Source organism: Hippocampus zosterae, chromosome 1, assembly GCF_025434085.1.
Source record: "Hippocampus zosterae strain Florida chromosome 1, ASM2543408v3, whole genome shotgun sequence".
NCBI lineage: Eukaryota > Metazoa > Chordata > Actinopteri > Syngnathiformes > Syngnathidae > Hippocampus > Hippocampus zosterae.
Window position 1 is genome coordinate 30,482,462 of NC_067451.1, and position 26,366 is coordinate 30,508,827.

Consider the following 26,366-nt stretch of genomic DNA (forward strand, 5'->3'; position numbering starts at 1 on the left):
CTCTCTCTACCTTTTGTTATTTGCATTAGGAATCAGTCTGCTGATTCCTCCCGAGGCCATCCCCAGAGGCAAGATCTATGAGATTTATCTCACCGTTCAGAAAAAGGAGGACTTAAGGTGGGTTCTTTAAGCATCACCTGTTTGTTTTGACATCCAACTGTTCTGTGTCCTACTGTCTGTTCAGTGCGGTATTTGAGCGATGTACTGTACAAAGATGAAGTAGTTTGAGTCAAACTAATTGTTGGGCAATGCTCCTGTTCATCTGGTCTAAGGTAGATAGTCACTAGTGCAGAGATAAAAATAAAGGGCTCGAACTTGGGTCAATCAGTGGAGCTCAGTGTTCCAAGTAAACACGGTGAATCAGCATTTAACTGCGATGTATTATTTCTGCAAGTGTCTGCATAAGCTCAGTGCTGTCATTGATTGAAAGTTGAAAAATTGAAGTGAAAAAGCCACAGATTGGTTTGCATTATTGTTGGAATATGATTTGGGATGTGATGTCTTCAGTTTCCACCACGCTTGTTTGGTAGAATTTTGTGCATTTGTCACAGTGAATGCTTAAAAGACTGCATGCACGGGCTAACAATTCTAAACCAGATCAACTCTCTGACATTCCTTCTTGGTTTATTTGCCTTTGATTTTAGTGTAACAGATCAAAACATTTCTGTAGACTAAATGTGATATTGTTTGCAGATGATTTCTTGTTTACAAGAAAGTACATGGGTGGAAAATAATCAGATTTTCAATCGCAGTCACACTATTGACGGGTAAAAAAAAAAAAAAATAGTTCAGCTCGAATCACTCGCTCAAGAGTTTGTGACATTGTTGGGGTTCCTCACAACCTTGCAGTCCAAGCCTTCATGATGGAATCCAGCTAATTTGCAGAGGTGATCGTGTCATGCGAAGCTTCCTTCATTAAAGAGACCGGTATTCACACTAATAAACCTCGTAAAAGCTCTTCATGATGCTCAATGCCGCGCTCTGTCCTGACTGGTGTAGGTTACCCCTGGCCGGCTGCCAGACCCTGCTCAGCCCTGTTGTGAGCTGCGGGCCTCCGGGGGTCGTCCTGAGCCGGCCCGTCATCCTGAGCATGGACCAGTGCTCTGACACATGCCTTGATAACTGGGCCATCCGCCTCAAGAAGCAGAACTACGAGGGCGCTTGGGAGGTGAGATGGGACGATAGCGCCAACCGTTGATCCTTCATAGATATACACCACAGCGTCTTAAATATGGGCCAGTGGCGTCTGCTGTCCAACGAGAGCCGGTCCACTTGACCGCAAGAAAGTTTTCTTGTTGCGCCAAAAACAAAAGCCTGTAAGCAAGCACCTCCTCTTTCCACTTCAGTAGTTGCCAGGCAACGTGATTCTCAGAATGACTTTATGTTGTGCTTCTTGGCTATTTTTGCTTGTAGTTACAGTTGGAGGTGGAGTCCCCCCCCCCACCCTCCCAGATTTCTGGCCCTGAAATTGGAAATTAGCCGATGATGTTCTCAAGAACCTTTGAACGTCTCCAAACATGATTTGTTTCATGGCTTGAGGCAGCAAGTGGAAAGACTGTTGGTGGGCTTTGCGGTATCAGAGGTCATCTCTCATGTTCAATATTGTGCATAAATAATTCACCCTCGCCGCATGCGGTGGCACTGAGCTGTCTATGGAATGGATTGGTCTGTCCGAGGCAGGAGTTTGACCTGCACTTTTAGTCATCAATCCAACCAAATATAGCCCAACTGCATGAACACCGTTGGTAGAAAGTGGTCAAAGACAGGAGAATGTTCTGTCGGCGTTTGGAAGGAGACAGCAGAAATGAATCCAGGAGCAGGCGGAAGGGAAAAGAATTGCTCCTGGAGCGAGCACTCAGTGGCGTAATCGAGCCATTCCACACCTCCAGGAAATATTAAGATGATGAAAAAGTGAGAGACTGTTGTGGTTGCGTTGCAAACGAATTGTGTCAATACTCATTCCATCGATGTAGATGGCGTGCGGTCCCATAGATCAGACCGTTTGGCAGCCATGATGCTCGCTTCAGCCTGATATGGCCAATGGGAAGAGACAGTTAACTGGCATGATGGAGTTTCCAGAGAAAACATTGTCACCTCAAGGCCAATTTGTCCCCATCAAATTAACATCGAGAGCAGTGTTGTCTTGTAAAACAAGTCCTGATCGCGGGTATTTTTTTTTTTAAGTCCCCCGTCATTATTACTGGAGATGCTGTGGTGGCACAGCTGCCGCTCTGACATTTTAAAATCCGTCTGTTTCCATTGGAAAAGAAGTAGCGGTTAATTCTTTTGCAGATGTCATTTTTTTTTTCCATCAATCCTGATCATCAGGCAACGGTGAGATGTTGTGCATGAAACGGAAAAGTTGTTTTCGTCTCACTTAACAAACTCCAAACTGGGAAGATGCCCAAAATTGTCAGTGATCCAATATTTACCAAGCTATCTGTTCTTGCCAGTACTCTAGTCTCCTTTCAGACCCATTAAAAAGCTTGGGGTTGTTTTTCTAAGCCACCAGCTCGATAGCTGTGGAATTTGAGCACATTGAGTTTTAGCCACGGTTGGGTTAATCATTCTGACCCAGCAGAATGGGTAAGATTTTATTTGGCCAAGCTAAAGAGCTAAATCTGGATGCCATTTTGGACATTTTTGTTGTGTGTGGAAAATAGGTGTCAGGAAAGGGCATCCAGTGTAAAAAATGTCCCAAAATATCATGCATGTGGTTTGCTGTGACAACCCCTGGTGGGAGAAAGTTGCTTCGTCTTCTTATTAGAAAATGTTTGGAATAAAATGAGTATGATTTTAACCCATAACGGTACTCATAATGTGGTAATGTGGGTTTGGTAGTTTTCACTACGAAGTACGGGTAGTTTTTACTTGAGAAAATTACAAATACTGGTCTTTTTTTAAGGTATCGAGGGTGGAGGCTGCCGATACCAGCCACCCATACTTGCTGCGGCAGTTTGACAAATCGGTGAATCATCTGCAGACAAAGAAAGTTTCACCATTTTTTGTCATTGTGTTAAATTACATTTGAATATCAAATATAGTAAAGGTACTTGGTATCAGTGAGGACTCTGAGTGAATACTCCTATTAGTATTGGTCTGGGGGCCAATACCCAACACAACATGCTGCGTGAACTCCTAAATCCAATGCAGTGAGTATAAATAATCCAGCATTGGCTCAATCCCTTTTGGACCCAGCACTGCTTTGATCTGTTTGTGTATCCACTCAATCATATTTGGAACATCAACTTAAAAGACCTTAAGACCAGATCTTTTTACCAACTCACAAAAGCCCCTGTGCACAAAATCCTCCGCGCTTTTATGAAATGGCTTCTTGACCTTTGATTGACAACTGATGCACTCCTTGCCTCCTACAGGATGTCCTGCTGATGGGTGAGGAGCTAGCGTCGGATCCCTATTACTGCCAGCTGGAAGCCGAAACGTGCCAGCTGTTTTCCGAGCAGCTGGGCACCTTCGCCTTGGTGGGAGAGTCTCTGCACATGGGTGCCGCCAAACGCTTGAGGCTGGTGCTCTTCTCCGACGCCTACTGCTCCACGCTAGAGTACAACATCAGGGTCTACTGCATGGACGACACGCAGGATGTCTTTAAGGTACATTGGGATATTGTTTTTTTCTGTTTGTTTGGGTTTTTTTTTTCAAACTTAGAATACACGTATGCCGTTAGTCGATCATCAGGTAATTTGACTTGTTTCGATTATGTTCAAAGGTCAAACTATCTCTGTTGTATAACCTTTAATTAATTGTACAGGCTATGTGTAAGTAGGGACGTTTAGTTAACTGTCATACGTGTACACTCTCAAACCGTGATTCCCAACCAATCATTCATGTGCTGTAAGAGATTATCCAGTTTCACTTAATTGCCCAGTTATTTGCAATAAATACAGTATGTTTTCATCTATCGATGCCAGCAAAGTATAGAGGAGAGCAGAATAAGCAGAACAGTTAAATGCTGTTTCCGAAAGATGACAGCGAAGGTACAATTAACTTGATTAGCTGTTTGTCAAATAGGAAAAAACAAACACGCCAATTTTTAAAAAATGAAAACACTCAAATGGAGCGAAATTTGGCCAAACTCATGTTGAGCAAACCAGAATTGAGCTCCTGGAGGCAAGGCTAGGGTAAGCCACCACACACACACACACACACGCACGCACGCACGCACACACACACACACACACACACACACACACATACACACACACACACACACACACACACACACACACACACACACACACGCACACACACACACACACACACACACATACAAACAACAGTTGCTGTTGTGACTTTTCGCTTGTCCCAACGTAGTCGTTCCACTTTCATATCTAAATCTAACAGTTTATTTCTTTACATTTGCTTTTTATACAAAAACTGCTGGGGACTGGAATGGATCATGGCATTTCATTTTATTTCAGTTGGGGGCAATTGGTGAAGGCATCACGCTGTACATTTTCTTATATAAACTATGGCTGGGCTCAGCAAAGGTTGGTGAACCCTCCTCTTGCCATCAGAGCACTGTTTTCACTATATTTTCCAAGCCCTTCTAACAACACTTTTTCCTAAAAAACATACTAGCACAAATAGACACAATAGTCCAAATGTTAGCAAAGTGGAGTGAAGAGGGCCACGAAGATTTGGCCTGATAAAACTGTACGCAAACCTACAGTTTGGTGTACTGTACGTATTAGGTATACGATGTCATTACTTTATCATGACACAACCCCAATTTCACAGAAGTTGAGATCGCTGTATTAAACATAAATTAAAAAGAGAATACGATAATTTGCAAATCATGGTCAACTTATATTTAGTTGAATAAACTACAAAGGCAAGATACGTAATGTTCAAACGGATCAACGTTATTGTTTTTAGCGAATATTCCTGAACTTTAAACGTTACGGCTGTGACTCATTTCCAAAAAGCAGGGACAGGTGGTAAAAAAGACTGAGAAAATTGAGGAATGCTCATCAAACTCCAGTTTTGAACATCCTACAGATGAAAAGTGTAACTGGAAACAGGCGGGGTGCCATGATTGCATATCAAAGGAGCTTCCGTGAATTGCTTAGTCATTCTCAAGGATGGGCTCACCTCTTTGTGAACATCTTTTGTACATCACTGTCAATATTGATATCCTTCCCGCTTATCGATTTGGGAGTCCTGACTAAGAAATATTATTTCTCAAAATTAATGTGATATATGCGTTAACGCGGTATTTCCTTCCACTGCAATGTGGATGACTCTCTGGCAGACTGGATGGCACTGAATTTCTTGAATTTTGATGAAAAGAAGACAGAGGTTAGGGCGTCCCGGTGATCCAGTGGTTAGCGCGTCAACCTCACAGTGCAGAGGTACCGGGTTCAAACCCGGCTCCGGCCTCCCTGTGTGGAGTTTGTATGTTCTTGGGTTTTCTCCGGGTGCTCCAGTTTCCTCCCACAGTCCAAAAACATGCACGGCAGGCTGATTGAACACTCTAAAATCATCCCTCGGTGTGGATGTGAGCGTGGATGGTTGTTCGTCTGTGTGTGCCATGCGATTGGCTGGCAACCGGTTCAGGGTGTCCCCCACCTACTGCCCAATGACTGCTGGGATAGGGTCCACCACCCCCCACGACACCCTTGTGAGGATAAGCGTATCGCAAAAAGGATGGATGAATGGATGGCACCATTGTTAAACCCATTTTCTTTCATCTTAGACAGCTGTCTTGAGTAAAGCTTCTCCTTTCTCAAGAGCACTTTGAAACATTAGTTCATACCTTTGTGACATCCTGGCAGGATGACTGTAATGCACTTTGCTTTGGAGCCAGCCAGTCCTCCATTAAGCGTCTCCAGTTGGTCCAGAATGCTGCTGCTCGCCTATTGACTGGTACTCGTAAGAGGGAGCACATTACTCCTATTCTGGCATCCCTTGACTCGCTCCCTATACATTTTAAAGTTCTTTTTAAGATCCTATTATTTGTTTTCAAATCTTAAAATGGCCTCGCAGCCTCCTTACCTCTGTGAGCTCCTCCGCCCCTACACACCTACCTGGAGCCTCAGGTCTGTGGACCAGACACTACTAGAGGTACCAATAACTAAGAAGAGGCTCAGAGAGTATTGAGACTTTTCTGTTGCTGCTCCTTCTCTTTGGAATGACGTCCTGCTGAACGTTCGGCAAGCCCCCTTGCTACCCATCTTTAAAACTCGTCTTAAAACTAATTTTCATTCTTGGGCTTTTGACTCAACATGAGAATCGATACGGTATTTTCCACGCTAAAAGGCGCACTGGATTATGAGGCGCACCTTCGATGAATGGCACCTTCAATGAATTTGTAATTTTTTTCATACATTGGGCACACCGGATTAAGATCAGATAAGATAAGTAAACCTTTATTAGTCTCGCAATGGAGAAATTCCCAATTCACAGTAGCAAAGTTATGAAAGGAAGAAGAACAACAAAATATAGGAGCTGTTGGAAAGGCAACCACTCTCGCGGCTCCATTTGAAGTCAAAAATAACACAACACAACACATAGGACACAGACAGTCGTGCAATCTTCACCACTTTTTTGCATACACTTTGTTGTCTGAAGCAGTTATAGATGAAAGAGGAGAGGATCAAAGCGTCCTTTCACCATTGGGTCAGAGACGTCATGCTGAAAATGTCCATACGTCGGCTACAAGCTAAGTTTTAAACGCAAACACGAAGCTGTAGTGTCCATTGACGAAAAGTGATTAGTTCACTTCTCCTGTCCCACGTAATCCGCTTCAAACTCCAAGCCGCGACTCCCAGTTTCAAATCCTCATCGGCGCTCCGCGCTAACGCTCCTTTCTTCTCATCGTCGGCTCCTCAAGCCTTACATCCATCCAGCCGCAGACCGTTCAACAGCACCGATCTCTCCGCTGAACAAAGTGGGGCTGTGAAAAATGCTACCCATAACAGGCGCAAGACACAAGCGCCCCGGGACTGTGCAGCAACGACAGTCAAATGGTGCCGACATTCCTCCGAGTCAAAAACAGTGCTGGTATACCCATGCTGCCGAGAAGGCGCAACCACCAAGCACAGAGTCTCCTCCTTGATGAATGTCGTGGCCAAAAAATGCTGAAAAAAGTCCACACCAGGTCTACACGACATGACAACAAACACTAAGTGACAAAACAAACACAAAAACAACAAAATAAAGCAAGGCTCATGAGAGCACTTGCCGACGGCTGCCTACTCGGACGCCATCTTGACTTTTTAGTCAGATTACCGTATTTTCACGACTATTCGACGCATCGTACTAATGGCCGCAGTCTCATTAATGCGTGACATTTCTGTATTTTACACATACACAGGACGCATCGTACGAATAGCCGCAGTTTTACAGTGGTAAAACATACGCCAGCTTAAACATACGGCATGCATGCGCGCACTCTAACACGTTAGCTTGAAGCATACGGTAGCATGCCAAGACATACAGATAAGATAAAAACACGTTTTTAAAAAGGCAACGAAAGCAGAACTGAGTTCGGGTGTATTTTATTTAGCCATCGTACAATGTTCTCACGTTTTCGATCAATCATCACCCAGAAATCCATCAAAGTCCTCATCCTCTGTATCAGAAGCAGAGGACTGCACATCTCAGTTGTCATTGAATGCATCACATGCTAGTGTGAGTTGCCGAGCGGAAAGAAGGAGTAGCAACAGCAAAGTCAACATTTCTCTCGTGTGAAGCTTTCCCACATTAGAAAGTAAAGAACAGAGCGAAACATGGTGGCAGCGCGTGTGTGTGTAGAAAGAATTGAACAATTGTGCAAGTACCGTAATCCATCAAAAACGCTGCGTTCCCTCTCGTTGTTGCGTATTGTGGCGTAACTCGCCCAGCGCTGCCTCTCACTCTTTGTAAAGTTGTGTTTGCCATCGATCATTGTTCCCATGCTGTTCGCAACTTTACTTTGAACGCCCGGTTGATGCCAATGTCCAGCGGTTGGAGTTCTTTAGTCAAGCCTCCGGGAATAACGGCAAGCTCAGAGTTCATTTGCTTGACTTGATTTTTCACCGCTGCTGTGAGATGGTCACGCATGCCAAAAGCATAACCGGTGGCTTTAAGTTTTAACTGAGCTTCGTAGGCATGTCTCTTTGTCGAATTTATTTTCAGGGGTTCTTAGAAACCAAAACCGGAGTTGTTTTGCAACAATGCACATTGCCACACGCTATACAAGTGTTGGTACTGGCTTGAGGCGTCCACGTACACGCCCACCCTTCACCATTGGCGGACTAGCTTGTCTGTCCTCTCTCTCCCTCTCCATATACAGTATGTATATATACACGCCCACCCTTCCCTGATTGGCCGACTTCTTTCACAGTCACTTCCGCCTTTTCTCTATATAAACGGCGTGTCGGCTGTCAGTCAGATTTTGGAACTCAGCGCATATAAAGGACGCTCCGCACCATAAGGCGTCCTGTCCATTTTGGAGAAAATTTAAGACTTTTAATGGCGCCTTATAGTCGTGAAAATACGGTAGTTATTATCGGTTAGATAATAAAATGTGATCTACAATTCATCCACTAGATGGCGCTATGCTCACGGGAAACACGAACAGAATGATCAGATGTCAGTAAAACGTATTTAATAAAGCAGCGACACAGTTCACTTAACCAACAGCAAGTTATAACATTGACTCGTTAACGTTGAACTCTCTTGTCGCTCTCCTATTTCCGTGTTCAACAGCGTAACCGATCGCCTTAAGTTAGAACTCTGCGTTGTCAGCATGTCTTGAGCACGGAGCCATTTTGGGGTCGAAATACTACCGTAATGACCATACACAAGACACATCGGATTTTAAGGAGCACTGTTAGCCTTTAAGAAAATGGAAGCTTTTAGGTGCGCCTTTTAGTGCGGAAAATACGGTGTATATTTTACTGTTTTTTGCGCTTTCTACTGTCTTTCTTATGAATTTATATAGTTTTATCGTTTGCTTTTGTTTGTATTATTTTGCTCCATGTACAGCACTTTGTATACAGCAGTGGTCGTTTTAAAGTGCTCTATAAATACAGTTGATTCTTCTATTGGCTCATCACATGTGCAGGTTTAGCTAATGTTTGGCCTTTACCTGTTTATGTAAGAAAAGCAACAAATCGATCATGCAAAGAAATCGATCGAACCCGTTGCAGATCTTATTATTGGAAGCCGATTGTTTTTTGGTTCGTAGCACACAGAGAATCATAATCAATTGCCCGGTGGAGCACATCCTGGTCGCCTACGCCCATGCAGTTATGATAGCATTGTCTTTTAGCTTGCTGCAACTGAATGCATTAGACATAGCTCGAGGGAATGTAACAATATGATTAAACAATGTGGTATTGCCAGTGTGTCAGTTGTGGATGAGAAACAATGCGTAAGTCCTGGATAATGACAGTATGTAGTCATCGGCAGCATACTGTATTTGTGTGCACGCCCGGTGCTCCTCGGCTGCTGTAGGCCATCGCATTTTCCCCTTGCTTTGTTCATCGCCGTATTTCCCTTTTCCTGCGTGCCGCGTGGACATGGTCTCATCAAGTGCTAATGCCTTCCTCCCTCCCCCAGGGGCTGCCGCTGAGTAGTCGGTTAAGATTTCATTTGCATGGTTAATTAGTAAATTAAAAGGAGAGCCTGTCCCGGTCTTCTCTCAGCAACCCCCGTGCTCGCTCTCTCGCCGGCCCACTCCACTTCATCTGACGGCACCCACAGCCACATGTACCATTTCCTACTCAAGTCCACTTCTACTGGCTGTAATGGTCGACCTCATTCTCCACATGACCGCCGCCAGCAAAATCTATGGGCAACGGTGGGGCATAAACAAGAGGGAGGAGGCGAGGGCTGCTTGGGCTGAAGCTGATGTGAACCCTCGTACAGGCTGGAAATTACTCTGAACTTCTGTAATGCCTTTGTGTAGTAGTCACAAGGGGTTGCGCAGCTTCACAGCGTTTTTTTTTTTTTCTTTAAGTCGACGTTAGTTGAGTCGACATCAACTGCTGTAGCCGCTGATGACATCATTTCTTTTGGGAGGTGTCCGCCTTCCTTCCACTTTGATCGTCTGTATCGTATGGCGTACAAAGGGGTTCAAACGGACTGTAAGGCGTAATCCTCATGGAAGCTCTTATTCACAAGCTCAGGCAACGACGACGAATTTGGATAACGGATGGATGAATTCAAGTCATTCGTTAATCCTTGCCATTTTAATACTGCCTACCTTGGTGATCGAGGGAGTCAGGGACACATTTTTGTTGAGTGTTAAGTGCAGAAACATCACGATCGTAGCCCGCATGTGCCGTTTTAAAATGCTGCACCTGGTGTTCCAGATTCCCTTTCTTGTGTAAGTGGTCTCCTGTGAGGTTCTGACAGTATTCCCTAAAAGCTGCCCACCTGAGCAATTGTGCATTGCTTTCACCTTCTTCAAAAAGAATCAAACCTGAGCTGTATTTCCATTCTGTATTTTCATATTCTCCCCATATCAAGAAATTGAAAAGTTTATTTGGCATAGACGGTTGACGGAGTGAGAAAATGAAGTGTGCCCCCCCCCCCCCCCCCAAACAAAAGATTGGAATGCAAGGCCAGCGCATAAGATGCCGGGTAATCTTTTGTCACACACGAACCTTGCTCTCTGCCGAGGCCACCCCTCCGAGCAGACGCAGCATTGTCCAGCCGTCTCGCTGTCCGCTCACCATTACCGACCAGGGGAAGGAGCCTCAATGCTTTTAGTTGAGTATGTCGATGGTTCTGTGTTTGGAATTCACATGAGCTCACGGACCTCGGTTTGGCCCACCGTGTGCATGTTGCTCACCACGGTCCAAGGGATGCTCCGGGAGTTGAAATATGCTCTCGTCAGACCAGACTATTTGGACTTCGTTGACCTCAGGCCAGATACAGCGTGGCATTTCCGAATTGAGTTGACGATAGTCTCTCCACTTCATGTGATGGACGCAATCAACATACTGAATGTTTGTCAACACAGCAACAAAATATGCTCGCTGACATTTTCTGAAGCATTTCTGTGCTCTGCTGGTTTCTCGAAGGTCACGCACATTCAATATATTCTCCATACTGTGGTCCAAAGTGAATTGATTGTTGTTCTGCACCGTGCATGCCGTCACTCACAGAGGTTGTTTTGACTTTGCATGCTATCAAAGCAGCAGTAATGATAAGGTTCTTGTTGTCTATTCAACTCCGTTTGCCTGCAACCTGACTGTTAAATTGACCTTGCGTGCCCCCGTATGGGAAAACTGCTCCTGCGCTGAAACTTTTACCGTCTTTTCGTCTCTCTGTCCGCACATCTCTTCCTCGCCATCTCCTCTGCTTTCGCTCACTGGGAAAAAGGGACATGGGAGCTTGTTGACTTTGTCGCTTTTGCCGCCATGCTCTGCAGCTCCCTCGACGCCTTTGAGTGCATTAGCTCGCCGTCTCACACACAACCTGGCCCTGTGGCAAGCCGCAGCTTCTCCAGGGCTCTGTCCTTTTTAGTGAGTGATTTAGAATGTGGCCCACACTGTTTCGTAATCTTGACTTCACACCGCTTTTGATGCTATTATGGAGGCAGCAGTTCATTTAGCAAGTACATTAACCACTTTGAGTGGAGATTAAACTTCCTGGGAGAGTTCAGCCTAATCACTAATCACTGTCTTTAAAATGCACCATTTATGATGAGACTTTCACCGTGGCTGCTGTTAATTGTTGCGCGTATCGGTACTAGACTAGCAGGAGGTTCGGTGTGGGAGGCAGAGCAGCAGCCGTGCTGACGGAGTGGAGCGGGCCGTCAATACGTGAGTAAAATTGCAGCACTTGCCGTCTGCCGAGGCTGCGCACCTTGTTTTTCAGACAAGGAGCCAACTTTCCAGTCGTTAAACAGCACAGTACTTGCGATGGCAGATGAGAACATCTGAGAAAGCGGCGCCGCGCCTTTCCCGTGGCCTACCCTGTGACAGGAAGAGCAACAGAATGGAGAGAGGCTGACATTTCCTCTCAAGTCTCATCACTGGCTGCTCTGACAAGCCGGAATCGGTGCCTCCAGAAACACGCGTATCCATACGTACGTACGTGTAGGCTCGCTGCGCCGCGCAATCTCTTGTCTCCCAATCACAGCAGATTAGAAGTCATGTTATTGTCTTTGATCCAAAGTGCGTGGGGGCCCTCCGGGCAAGCGGTGACATTTCTGACTGATGCACGACGTATGTTAGCAGGGCTCTGTCGAGACCAACTCGGTTGAATATTTCATGCGCATCCCGCTCTTGATGGGCCCCGGCCAAGGCTGGCACGGCAGCACAGGACGCGTGAGTGGCGTTCGGGCCCTGCCCTCACCGCGCACTCTGCTGCTCCCCGCTCGCCCTGTGGGATAGCATCACTGATGTCGTGCCATCCCACCATTCGTTGAACACCTGCGGTGCACCTCCTACCTACGCAACTACAGAGATAGACCTCCAACTAGCTCCCAATTAAGCCGCCACCTGCTTTCTTATATTTAGCTCTGATATTTACAACTTGAGGCTCTGGTTGGGAAGGAAACAGCATACAGGGTCGAAACAATTTTCCTAGCAAAAAAAAAACAAAAAAACGATGTACTTTTTACAGTCCAACTTGTATTCGGGTTAAGCTGGGTGGTGACCAACCAGGTTTGTTTGTGTCAGCATAGCCTTTTAATGAATTACAAAGATGTGTTAGTGGCTCCATGGGCGGCATTGTTAAACCGGGCGATTTCCATGTAGTGTGGTCCAATATTGTGTGGTCCTAGTTTTGTTGTCAACGAGGTAGTTTGCGAAACGTAAAAATATGCAAGTCTTGCTTACAGTGGTGCTCCGGGGTAGATTCAATTTTGAAATGCACACACTCACTTTGAGGTTTAGAAACATGATCCTAATAGTGACAGACAATATCTTGTACATTTCAGTTTGGTATTACTTTCTTTTTCTTTCTTTTTTTTTTTTTTTTTTTTTCACCAGAACTGCTCATGACCTCCCATTTGCTCATGTTTGTCTACCGACACAGGTCTATCAATATCATTTAAGGTCACATTGGAAAGACAGCATGAGCCACAATGTCCTCCAGATGATTTTTTTGTTTGTTTGTTTTCCATCTAAATCTGTTGTAGTAAGTACACCGTTGTAACTTTTGAAGTCATGCATAGATAGCATACGTTCTTCAGTACTGGAACAATTCAACACAGGTCTCCATTGATTTGATGTGATTTGAATCAACTAATGAGAAGCGATAGATATCTTTTTTTTTTTTTTCACACCGGCATATTGGTTAGCTGATAAATGGAGTCTTTGTAGAATGCACAAGCACCGCTCTTCATCTCTATGTATTCTCACGGTGACATTTGCAAGAACTCTCTTTTGTATCATTGGCCAGAATTTACCTTTGAATCAATATTCATGTCATGAGTTTAATGTGAGCAGCTCATTGTCTCATTGTCTTTAGATCGTAAAAATGTGTGCTCCGCTGTGTAATGGGTGCTGAACAGTATCACCTTATCTTTTGTCCACACTTTGACCTCCAGCAATGATTTTTCCATTGAGCAATAATGTACTCACTAGCTTCAGCGACGTTTTCCCGCCTATGTGAGCAATTTTTTTTTTCTCCAGATGTCTTCAGTAGAAAACGATTGTCAAGAAGTTAAAATAAGAACGGCTGTGATATTGTTTTCACGTAACCTCTTCGTGTTCACGCACGCTGTGATTTATCGGGCAGAACTCCTTGCGAGCGCAACATTTATTAGCCAGCGGACAAGTGCCTCGTAGTTGCATTTTTTAAGTCTGACTGTGGCGTGCTCGGCCACTGGAGCTCAGACCGATGAGAGGAAAGGCCTGTCACATCCTTGCTTGACAAATGCACAGATTTACAGTATGTGGCCCGCCTTGTCAGGCTTTTTCTGGTGCAACAAATGCATTTCCAATGAAAACTATGGAAATAGATCACCGCGAGGGGAGGGGCCAGGATTGAAAGCTGAAAGCTTGACTATTTGTCCTCCTGTCTCTGATGCATACGCTGGACTAACTAACTGATCAAACGCTGCCTCTAATCCGTCTGAGTTTGTTAGGTTAATCACTTTAGGACACACAACTATACAGAGAACATTTGAAAGTGCTTGCTGTGAGCAGAGTGCAATATTTTAATCCCGAGCTTTCAACCCAGCGCGCTCTCATATATGTAGCTTTGATTTGTTTGGAGCTGGCCTTGCTGCGTGCGCGCCGTTGCTGCAGCCGCTAACCTCTTTCTGTCAGCACCAGCCTGAAGAGATTAGCTGTATGAGTGTCTCTTGTTCCCCAAAGGAGGCAAGCCCCAGTCCATCTCGGTCCGCGGCTCTGGTCCCAGCCAAGAGGATGAGGGGAAGGCTGAGTGTTGGATGGACGTCGGGGAAGGGAGGGAGGGGGGTTGAAGCCATACAAAACTGTGGCCATGATTGCGGTAATCCTGTTATCTCTCCTGCTAAAGCTGACCACTCCGGTGACACGGAGACACAAATGTTAAGCTGCCTGTGTCTCGCTTCTCTTTGCACTCCATCTCCCTCCTTAGCCAACCTCGTTGAATGTCAGGGGGTGGTCTTGCCTTTGTCGGACTCGAGAATTTGCAGTCCTCACACCCGGCTCGGCCCTATCTCCGATTCCGTCAGAACAAAAGGAGAGGTCCTCCTGCAGTATATGAACTTGCCGCTCGTCTCATGCATCTTAATGTTGGCACATTTGTACAGGGGTCAGGGTGACTCGACCGAACCCGCCCGCCTTATCTTCAGCAAACGGGAGCTCTGGTTGGCTCTGCCTTGGTGATTAATGCGTGATTTGATAAACTAATTAAAAAGCTCGCATTGTTTTCTCCCCTGTAGAATGAGCCAATAATTTGGTCAAATTTAGCTTCTCATTTATTAGCTCACTCATACTGTCATTTGTTAACAGGATAATGGGGCGTAAAGAGGGCCATTATTCTCTCGGTCCAGAGCATATGCACACAACATACGAGCCCAGCAGGGTTGTTTTAAGCCAAGGACACGGTCGCACGTTCGAAAAGGGGAACTGTGTTGTCCTTCAATAAGATCATGGTTCAGAGTGTCGTGTTGCGGGCCTTGTTTGATCGTAATCCTGCTGCATCAGCCGTGCACCTGACACACGCTGGTCGACAGGTGAGTTAGTATGCATCCTGTTAGCGAGATGTTGATAACGGCCGGCCTGATTGGTATTCCGTTGCCATGCTTTTCTTGCTCACAGGCCGATAGATCCCCTGCTATAGGCCAAAGACCCGATCAAACGTCCGCCGGCTGTGATTTGCAATGCTAATTCCGCTCAACAACTAATAGTGCTTAAGAAGTGCAGTTGAATCGACATCTTTTGAAGCCCTCACAATGCGCCTTTGTTTTGCTAAGGCCCCTAAACAGCAGAGGGTCTTTCATTCTTATGAGAATGGTCTGTGCCCCCCGCTATATGAAGCCATTAGACCACTGAGTAATCGTTTGGCACCCTCGGTTTCTGCGTCATCATGAGCCACTTTCAGTACAGTCCCATCTAAAGCCGCAACTAGTCACGCCCGTAAAGAAGTACCTACTAGATATATTGTTGCTGGTATCCAGGTGGAGATCCTCGGGGCTGGAGAATACAATCCACCTTTAACAAGGCGATTGATTACAAGGCAAACAGCAAAATTAGAAATGCTCAAAGCAAACATGAAAATTCCCCACTCGGTCCGAGCTGAGAAGCGCTTATTCGGGCAGAGCACGCATGCAATCACCAAAGCAGGTTCAGAAAAATATAATTAACGGCTTCCTTATTATGATTGGAATGAGACCGGTTCAATCTGGGGACAGAGGGCGGGGTTGTTCGAAGAATACCGTTCCCCACTTGATGATATCATAGCATTGGGCAACTCAAGGTACATACAACAGCTGAACGATGAGGACAAATGATCTAATTGTGATTTTTTTTTCTTCGATATTGCACATGCAATTTTAAAAAAAATTCTAGAGCCTCTCTTCATGGATTTTTCCTTTATCAAACACGGGAAATAAATTAATCCGAATGATAATAAACCATCAGATGTATTATACATCAATGTTTTGGCCTCGGGTTGGTTTTATGCTTGAATAAAGGTAAATGAAGTTTTTCTCCACTTCAATTAGAGTTCTTTACTTACCCGACACTTTGACTTGCAGTCTTTTAAGTGTTCACTACTGCAACTCCACAAAATTCTACCAAACACGTATGACGGGAACATATAAGTCACCGAGTCATAAAGTAGATTAAAAAAATAATAATGACGCAAATAATTCCGTGGCTTTATCACTTCAACATTTAAGGGTAAACGTGGGCACTTCACATCTTAAGCTGCGGAACCTATCTCGACAGACATTGCATGAATACATTAAATATGAAATGTAGATAGACATATAAATAGATGTAATAAAGCTTACAATTTTTTTCTTCTTCCAAAATGACATTCCGCTACATCAAATAATGTCAGTATATCCACACACATTCCTCTTGATGTGTTTTTTTTTTTTTTTTTTCAAAATGAGGCAGAGCTGGGACTATGCTAATCATTCAGGTGTGTATGTTGTACCCCCCCCCCCCCCCCCCCCACTGGCTTAAATAGCCACTTGTTTATCGAAAGTCTTAAAACATCTTGAAACTTTGCCTTGGAAAAAAGTGCTCACTTTCATGATGTGACACTTGTTCAAGCAATTTTTTTTACCTGCCAAATCAGATTTTCTTGGCTACAATGGGGTGGAAGGAGGTGGAGGCGGGGACGGGGTCCTAACAATAACTGCAGTTGAAAATAACCCAACACTCGTAAGACAGCAGATGTCATGTTGTCAGAGCTATCAGACTCGAAACTCGGTGGATGTGAGCACCTCCAAATTTTATATACAGATAAAATCGTTATACGGTAGTCCCCGCAACATGGGTTCTGCCTTCACAAGCTCATCATAACAAGGGGTTCATCCAACAAAAGTCTGCACAGTTCGAGTGTTAATCAAACAGTTTATTGCTTGTAGTGACCGTGGCGGATTGTGGCATACAGACGCGGGGTAAATATTTTGATTTAGCTGCATGAGATAGGCGACGTGCTAATGTCTTGTCATTTAATTGGCAAATGGGTCATTTTTCCTGTTGTTTTCTGTTCACGTGGACCCAATTGTGTTGTGGCTTGACAGTGGATGTCTTTCACATTTGTCCTCTGCTGCCAGACACTGAGACCAATTAAAAAATGCATAATTTCAGAGTTCTGCTCACTTTTCATAATAGGATCCATTGACGTCATCTACAAAGTATTGGATGCTTCAAAGCTTCTGGCTTTCACGAATGAGTCGTAAAGGTCGCAAATTTCATCACCCCGTTGCAGAGGATCATTCGGATGGCCAAAGGGGGTGGGGGGGTGGGGGGTGATCCCTGAAGAAGCCCCGTGGCGATGAAAATATTCAGCATGTCTTTACAAATCTCTCCTGACACGCAAACAAAAAGGATATTAAGATGATTCGCCATGCGGGAACAATGAGCAATTGACTAATGGCTTGTACGCTTCCTTCATCACAACCCAGGTAGCTCGTTGTCCTGCAAAGCTGCGCTGCGTGCATGCTAATGCTGGAAGCTGTAAACATCCTCCACACACATATCGTATGCATATACTGAGGTGTGTTGGGGGAGGGTGGGGGGGGGAGGGGTGGTTCAACCTTGTGGTGACATTAAAGCTTTGCGGAGACAAGCGGGTGTTGCCTGCTGTGGCTGCATGCAGAGCTGCGATCTTCCACTTCTGGGATGCGCTTTGCTCGTGCTCGGCTCTGTGGGACTAAGGAGAAGACACCAAATGATGGAAGCCTTCGTCACTAAGTATGATGTGTTGCAAAATCTCGATGCGCACTTTGAAAGCTTGTTTTCATCACCCACCGATTGGGGAGAGCTGCGGCCTTACGGCAGATCGGCGTCAACGTACTTGACCGAGTTTGCATGTGTTGAAATCCTGTGGGCTGAGGAAATCTTTTGATTTTAATAAGAGGGTCACGCTTTCATTCACATCGCCGGGGTGGTCTCGAACACATCCCCCAGCGATGAATGAGGATTCACTGTATTCCTCTGTGTTCATGAAAATGTTTCCGCTCGTCTTTGCCCCATCAGGAGGTGATGCAGATGGAGAGACAGCTGGGGGGTCGGCTGATTGACGAGCCTCACATCCTGCTCTTCAAAGACAGCTACCACAACCTGCGCCTGTCCATCCATGACATGCCCCAGGCCCACTGGAGGAGCAAGTTGCTCGCCGGCTACCAGGTGGGGATGACGGTGGCCCAGTGGGGCCGAGGGGAGGTGTGGGAGGAGGGGGGTGACCCAACACGAGCAAGGACGGGAATCGCTAAGCTTCTTTCAAGGTTATCTTCTAAATAGTGTTTCTTCTTTTTTTTTTTCGACCTGTTTGTACAGAAATGAAAAACAACAAAAGCTCATCAGAGCCCTCTTGTAATCGTTAACGAGGGCTCATGGTCGACTTGTTTGTCTGGACTTATACGTGAACAAAACAAAAATAGTGTCGAGCAAGATCCCCGCAACACATTTTAATGGTCAGTTTGGAGGCTGAAATTTGAGCTCCTGTTGGATTCAATGACTATTCGGAAAATAATCACCTTAAATCTCCTCTGAATGATTATTCTCTTGAGCGGCGCGGAGGGGTAGTCATTAGCATACCCTATCTGCCTTACAGTTCTGACTTTGAGGGTTCCAATTAGAGTTCGGACTTGTGCCCAAAATTCGCCTTTGCTATTCATTTGCTGTCTAATCAGTGAGTTCCGAAAAGTCTACTTTGGACCAAAAACACGTCCCAAAAATTACAAATCCAATTTGATGATGATAAATGAAGTGCGCTTGCATCGCGCCTTATTTACACGTGAAGGGAACAAGGTGATGGCGTTGGAAGTCGGCTAATGGGTAAGACGGCGGTTGACCCATTTGGCGTCGTTTTTGGCGTCAAATCCCAAAATTCTGATTCGGCGTTTGTTTTCAACGGCCAGTTCGCTTCTCAATGCGAGTCACCTGCGATTTGTGCACAGTCTGAGTTCCTACATTTCAAAAATGTGTGCATTAGATGCATTGAAGTCTCTAAATTGTCCTATGTATCAATGGTTGTTGGCCGACACCGTACAGGTATATGCCCTGCCCTTGGCTGGCAATCAGCCCAGAGTGGACAGCGATTCTTGCCCAAAATCAGCAGAGGTAGTTCTCCAGCTCACTGATGAGAATAAACAGCGAAATTAAAAGAGATTTAAAGGAAACTTTAAAAAAAAACCAACAACAAAGAATCTATTCATGTCAAAACTGTCAAAACGATAGTGTCTTTCTCCAACTTTTTGTGTTTTAATCTCCAACTTCTGTGTCGCCCCGCTTGATTTGGTGAAGCAGGATGGGGCACAACTTAAGAGTTGAGTTGATGGAACCTTTTTCGTGTGTGCCGCCTGAAAAGCGCATGTTATTGTCCACTAACTTGCCCGCATCACAGTTCAGTCGGCGCAGTAATCCAGAGCTGCAAGTCGATTGATGATCCCAGCCACCGCAGGCTCAAAATATTTCAAATATGGAACGAGGAAATAAATATCTGGAAGCCGTCCACGTGCGCTGACTGCACTGCGGCCCGTGAGGATAGTTCAAAGAGGACTCGAAAATGATCTGGCTGCAAGTTGGAGGTGCACAAGGTCCCTGTAGAGAAAGGCCAGGTTCTGCCAAGCAAGCGCAGCGGTAACATTGTCCCCTGCGCAAAATCTTCTTCTGAACTGAGTGTGGTGCGCGCGCGTGTGTGTGTGTGTGTGTGTGTGTGTGGGTGGCGGGGGGGGGGGGGGGGGGAGGCTTTATTCTCCCCAGGGGCCCCAACACGACTGAATTTCACCTGCCTTCCTGCACCATTTGTCCGCCTGGGTAACAGTGCCCCTCGTTGGTCACTAATATGTACTGCAGCCCAGAGCCCCTCTTCAACAGTTCTTGTCAGCTGTTAAAGGGAGGCTAAAGAATGAGTTAGCGTGCCCTGTTGTCCCCGCCCCCTATCTGTCGTTCTTTCTTTCTTTCTCTTGGGATATGCGTATGAGGCATGAATATGGAGCAACAAAGAGCAAGATGTCCAAATCATCAGCTTTGAATCCATTCGAGGAAGCTCGCACCCCGGCTGCCTTTTTTTTTTTTTTTGTCAGACAGTAGCAAGGACTTACTTTGCATGCATACTCTAGATTGGGGAAAGTCTTGGGAGACACATCTTGATCATGCCATTAATTATTTATCGGGGATTAACTTGAGTCCGGTGGGGTGTGGAGGGGGTGTATGCCAAATTTGAAATAAATGGATGAGAGACAGATGAATCTCGCTTTTCAGGTTGAAATTGAACATAGCAGTAGTTCTTCCATAGTGAACAGTTCATTTACACTGTTTATGGAAGGCCTGTGTCGTAATTAAATGTATGACTCACTGCAGGTGATGGCTGAGTGCTGGACTCTGCTCCTCTCATAAAAACGCTATTGATTGAGTCATCAAATGTAACCAGTGGCACACACGATTTCTTGTCATATAATAATTCACAGTCGTTAAGACTTCTACTTGAAGGTGCTGTTTTCGAGTTGCTCCCTCGGGTCTGTGCATTCATCTCAGGCGTTTGCAGACTTAGATTGCACGATATTTTGGTTTGCCTCGAGTAGCTGGGGAAGCAAAATCTTTCCACATCTTTTGTTCCCTTAGAGCGCAAAAGGTGTGGCCATCTCTCTCTCAGTCGGAAGCCACACTCTAGGGAGTGACGTTTTTTGGGGAGGTGCGGTTCACGACATGGAGCCATGTGGTTGGAAGCCGGCCGCCACTGTCACTCTTAAAAAACGAGTCATTTGAACGGCGAGGTATCGCGGTACTCTTCTACTACTTGTTTACTGTGCAACCCTCCACATTTTCAAATGAACACTCGTGTAACGTTCCTTGGAAATCACAATTTCACATCACTAGTGAGCTCTTTTTAGAACGTGCCTTGTGTGAGATCATCATGACATTTTGTTTCCCCGCACAAAGATCCTCGTCTGGTGCCAAGATTTCGCCTCTCAGTCAGATTCACTCCAAAATGAAGGCCTCAAATTCATTTTTGTCAATTCCTTTTCAGTCCTTTTGTCGCCCAAAAAGCAAAGGCTGCGGTGTGAGGAATGCAAATATCAAATAGTGTGCAGTTTTGCCCTTCTAATAATGTAATGCTCTAAAAGTGGAAAATGTCCTACGGGTAAAATTAGTTGTTCTACTACTGCGCTGACTTGTCTTACTAGTGATGACAAAGAGAGCAATAGTACCCGGACTCGAGGATGTTGAAGACCTTTTGGTCAAACCTCAAAAAGCTTTTTGTAGTCGACGCTCTTTGGGAGGTTTGAATCATGTGATGCATTTGTTCGTCCCCCGCTGCAGGAGATCCCATTCTACCACATCTGGAACGGTTCCCAACGGTACCTGCACTGCACCTTCACTCTGGAGCGCCTCAGCCTCGGCACCTGTGAGCTCACCTGCCAGCTGTGCGTGTGGCAGGTGGAGGGCGAAGGACAGAGCTTCAGCCTTGACTTTAACATCGCCAAGGTAAGACTGAGGACCTTATCCAACCCCATTTTGGTCAATTTGTCCGTTCGCGGTTGTGTGCAGTTTTTCATGAAGGCCGGTTGTTGTTGTTGTCACAAGCAGGACGCCCGAGCCGTGAACTCCGAGTTCCTGTTAGTGGACACGAGCGCCACCGCCCTCGCAGGGCCCAGCGCCTTTCAGATCCCATACCTCATAAGGCAAAAGATCTGCAGCAGCCTGGACGCCCCGTGTCCCAAGGGAGCCGACTGGAGAATGCTGGCGCAAAGACTCAAGCTCGAGAGGTACGTGAGAACAAAGGGTTCGATACTCATTCATCTGCGCGGCACATTGGAACAAATAATTCACTGCAACCGCATTTACACTCTGTGAGTGGAGCGCTTGCATCACAATACTTACTCTTTTAAAAAACAGCAAGTCGCTCCAACAATGAAAATCACAGAGCTCCCCCCCCCTAAACAAAAGAGTCTCGCATGGCGCCAAGACTGACCTGCGAGAGACAGCGTGCTGCCACACGGCAGCAGCCGTCACAGAAGTAGTACAAAAGGAAGCTCGGAGAACTGCTGGCTTATCTGGTAACGACTTTACAAACTGTCGTTTTTATTGCGGTGAATGACTCAAATCCGTGGCGCAGCCCAACTCTGTAAATAGGACGAGTTACAGATTTACGATTGGCGCCGCCAACCCTTTTCCAGGCAGATCAAGCAGGGAAAGTCTTAACACGCGGGATAGTCTTTCAGAGACGGCAGTGTTTGCTGACTTCAATGTGAATGCTTCTACCCCAAAACTTTATCTGGAAGGGATGTTCACTCGCATTCACCATATACAATTCAATGTTTAAAAATTGTGACATTAAGTTAGCATTTAAAAAAAAATGTTAACAGAGACTAGTTTATTCATTTAATCCACGTCGATTTGTTTCAGATGAATCACTTGTGTATGCTGGCTGTGCCCAGAATCATTCACTTCTTCCTTCCTCCCAACATGCAGCTTTGAAACGGCTGGGTCCAAAGAAAACCAAATTGGGTGAAATAATAGCAGTTGAACCTCAATTCCTGTATACAAAGTCAGCAGTGATACTCACTGAGGCGTCCAGTCGTTACCGGAATGTTGCATTCAACTTACTTCAACTTGGGGTGTACACCAACTGTCTGTCCTTAATGGCGACCAGCTCCAGCTCTTAAACCCACCAAAATCCAATCTTCAACCCAATGTGCTGGGTAGAAATAATTAACCAACCCAATCTTCTTAAAATCCATCATGAGTGATTTAGGGAAAGCATGTGTGTGTGTGTGTGTGTGTGTGTGTGTGTGTGTGTGTGTGTGTGTGTGTGTGTGTGTGTGTGTGCGTGTGTGTGTGTGTGTGTGTGTGTGTGTGTGTGTGTGTGTGTGTGTGTGTGTGTGTTTGCGGGGGGGCGGGGGGGATGGCATGTGGGGGTGTTCCGGTGCGCTGTGTTCATAGAAAAGAAAATTTGGGTTTCGGAATGGTTTTATTTTCTAACCCGTGTGTATAAAATGACATGAGACTGGTGTTTTACTAGGATGGTTTTCATTGGCTCTCATCGGCCACATCCAGAGCGAGAGTGCAGAAAACGAAAAAACAGCAAAATGGACAAAAAAAAACATAACTGTGTACATGAAATGACATGAGACTGGTGCTTTGCTGGGCCGATCTTGCAGGCTCTCTTGGGGATCCTAAATAATATAAATAGATTGCGCGCACATCAGCGTTAGCAACATTAGCTTAATCCGTCGACGGAGAGTGGCTCCATAACGTCACCCGGCCCAAAATCATCCAGGCAATCTTCAACAAAGTGTTCGTAACACAGCGTATTCTTGCACTAGGCGCGGGTATTGGGTGAGGCCGAGGACGTGTCTACATTAAATCACAACAACAATAATAGCAGTGAAATTCATAGTGTATTGTAACCCGTTACTAGTGGACGATCCTGTTCACCCAAAAATGGCTCAAATGTGCTATTAATTAATTATGTCATTGTCGTCCTATAATTACGGTACAACAGAGCAATTCTCATACAGTGGACTGCAGACAATAGATGGTCTCAAAATTACATTAGTTAGCAGTCTTGATTCACACAAAATTAGAACATTGCGCTTTGCAAAACTGCTCTGTAGAGGAAAAACAATATCTACCGGTATATGTTTCGAACCTTGCATGAGCACTCTGGTGGGTAGGGGGTGATTCCGAACACAGCTCGCCGTCCATTGCAATATGGACCTGGAAAACTTGATTTGAGCAGTTTCGACATGAAAGACTTTTTTTTCTTCAGGTAGGCTGCCAAATGTATCCAACTTTTCTCTGCCGGTACGACATTCTCCTTTCGAATGCAGAGGGCGGGGGAAGGTTACGTGCAAACAATCCATCAGCAGCAAATCTGGATAACAAGCTGCGACGTGTTCTTTTTGTTTTTGTTTTTACGTTGCAGACTTGGCATATTTGAAAAGAAGTTAGAGCAATTGATCCCTTTTTACCAACCCAATAGGGAAAGTAAATTTTCCGATCAACTTTTTTTGCCACAATTAATCACCCGGTTAATTGATGCGGCACAGGCTTAATTAGCAGTGCTGTTCTCAGTAGAATCAATTGTCAATTAGGCCTGAAGACGGGACGACAACAACCTCTCTGCTGGTTGCATCTGTCTTCAACTGCACGTGGTCCCAACGAGTCAAACACAGCAGCTTTTCTCCTCTGCCATTTTGTCAGTGGATACATCGATCAATTTTCTACTATTGCAATCCACAACAACATTATGGCCACGTGTACAATATAATAATGATATTCAATACAATCGAGGGTCTTGGCAAACATAGCAATGTTCAGTTGTCAGACAGGTGTTAATTTGCTCAAGTAGTTTGTCAAACTGCGGTAGCTGTCTCATATTTGACCTCAATTACGAGCATGACAGTCAAAAATGTTGCATGCGGCTAATTACGAGACCGATAATAAACATAATTATCGCTGGCAGTGTCGATTCAAGCTGAGCATTATTGCCTTTGCAAAGCCAATTCCGATCACGTTGCGTTGGACATCATTGTCTTCTTGATGTCATTTTGTAGCCAGTGTTTGTGGAACAATGATTGTTTGATATTTCTCATTCCACTTCCTTTAGGAGATTATAGGTAGTCGATATGACAAACTATCGATCAATTGCCGACAAATTTCCATTGTGCTCTTTGTTCTTCAGTACAGCAAACGCTGCAAAGGAACGGACTGCTTGTGACCTTTGGCAAGGTCAAAAGTATTTGGTGGCGTGTTGACCTCCCGGCGCACCGCCTCAGTGCTTTGAGTGTTTTGAGTGCATCGCGTGTTCTCCTTGAGAGTTCTGGCCGTCGACGGCAGCCGAACAGAAAAAGAGCATTCCATCAAATCGGTGTGTGCAAGTACATTGGGGACATCAAATATAGAGCCGACTGAGACGACCACTTTGTTGTCATTGATTGGGCTTGATGGCCAAAAGGTCGGGCGCCTAAAATGGGAAAAGGTCACTTCCGACTGTGTCAACTGTTAGAAGTCCGTACCGGATTGACTGAATGGGATGTAGGACCTATTTTGATATCGAATCAAGATGAATGAGGCTTTTGCTTTGAAGCTTCTGTTGGGCATCAAATGAAAATGGCTTTTTAGTTGAGTATTATGGAGGAGCCTGTTCCGACTTGGTAGTAAAAAAAAAAAAAAAATGTGCCGCGTGCGGCAACTGAATAACTAAACCAGGCACATAGATCCCCCCCCCCCCCCCCCGAAGGAAAAATAGCATTCTGCAATGTTGCACTTTATATAACCGTCGAGTGATCTCATCATGAAACAGAATGTAAAGAAAGAAACAGTTTGTGTGTCATGGTTCAAATGTGGCAATCCCGTTCAATGTGTAGTAGAGTGCAGTGGAGGCACAACAAAAGAAGAGTCGAAATTCAAAAAAAAATTGATCAGATGCACAGCAGTTAAAGCACAATGGGTGTTCTGAGCAATGAAACTGAAAGAAGAATCACATTTGTCTTCTACTTGTCCAGGGGTCGGCAACTCAAAATGTTGAAAGAGCCATACAGGACAAAAAAACACAAACAAAAAACAAATATGTCCAAAAAATAAAAGCCTTCCAAGAAAACTTAGAATGAAGGAAACACACGCTCAGAATTATTTATGTTATTCATACCTTTGTTGTGTGTTCACAAACACCCCCATAGAATTTATTTTGTATTAGATTTTTTGTTTCGGTCAGACGCAGACGTGTCTGTTTGTGGAGACTGTTAAAAGCATAACTAAAGTGTACATTTTTCAAAAACCAACACCACAGCTCTCCTTTTTCAGAGCTGCAACATGTAATTATATCTGTTTGAACTACATTAGCCTACTATCAAAATCTTTTTCCATTTTCAAACATTTGTTGCCGACCCCCGTACTAGTCATTTATTTTTGGGTTGTTGTTTCAATGTATATCTAGAGTTGCTAAAAAATAAGTACTACATTTTGAAATCAATGAATAATCGTGGGGCGGCCCGGTAGTCCAGTGGTTAGCACGTCGGCTTCACAGTGCAGAGGTACCGGGTTCAATTCCAGCTCCGGCCTCCCTGTGTGGAGTTTGCATGTTCTCCCCGGGCCTGCGTGGGTTTTCTCCGGGTGCTCCGGTTTCCTCCCACATTCCAAAAATATGCGTGGCAGGCTGATTGAACACTCTAAATTGTCCCTAGGTGTGAGTGTGAGCGTGGATGGTTGTTCGTTTCTGTGTGCCCTGCGATTGGCTGGCAACCGATTCAGTGTGTCCCCCGCCTACTGCCCGGAGACGGC

At 45.2% G+C, this 26,366-nt stretch overlaps 1 protein-coding gene across 6 annotated transcripts in view; it reads left to right on the plus strand.

Annotated features, from left to right (window-relative positions):
* The window catches only part of unc5a (unc-5 netrin receptor A), a 207,462-nt gene that overhangs the window by 178,782 nt on the left and 2,314 nt on the right, over nt 1-26,366 (plus strand). For 3 of the 6 annotated variants that reach the window (XM_052073821.1, XM_052073840.1, XM_052073850.1), the window contains 6 exons: nt 30-117; nt 1,000-1,168; nt 3,378-3,611; nt 18,114-18,263; nt 21,402-21,566; nt 21,666-21,847. In XM_052073821.1, coding sequence (XP_051929781.1) covers nt 30-117; nt 1,000-1,168; nt 3,378-3,611; nt 18,114-18,263; nt 21,402-21,566; nt 21,666-21,847 — 988 coding nt within the window. The remainder of the gene's footprint in view (nt 1-29; nt 118-999; nt 1,169-3,377; nt 3,612-18,113; nt 18,264-21,401; nt 21,567-21,665; nt 21,848-26,366) is intronic. The other 3 variants (XM_052073831.1, XM_052073858.1, XM_052073867.1) reach the window with 1 other exon arrangement.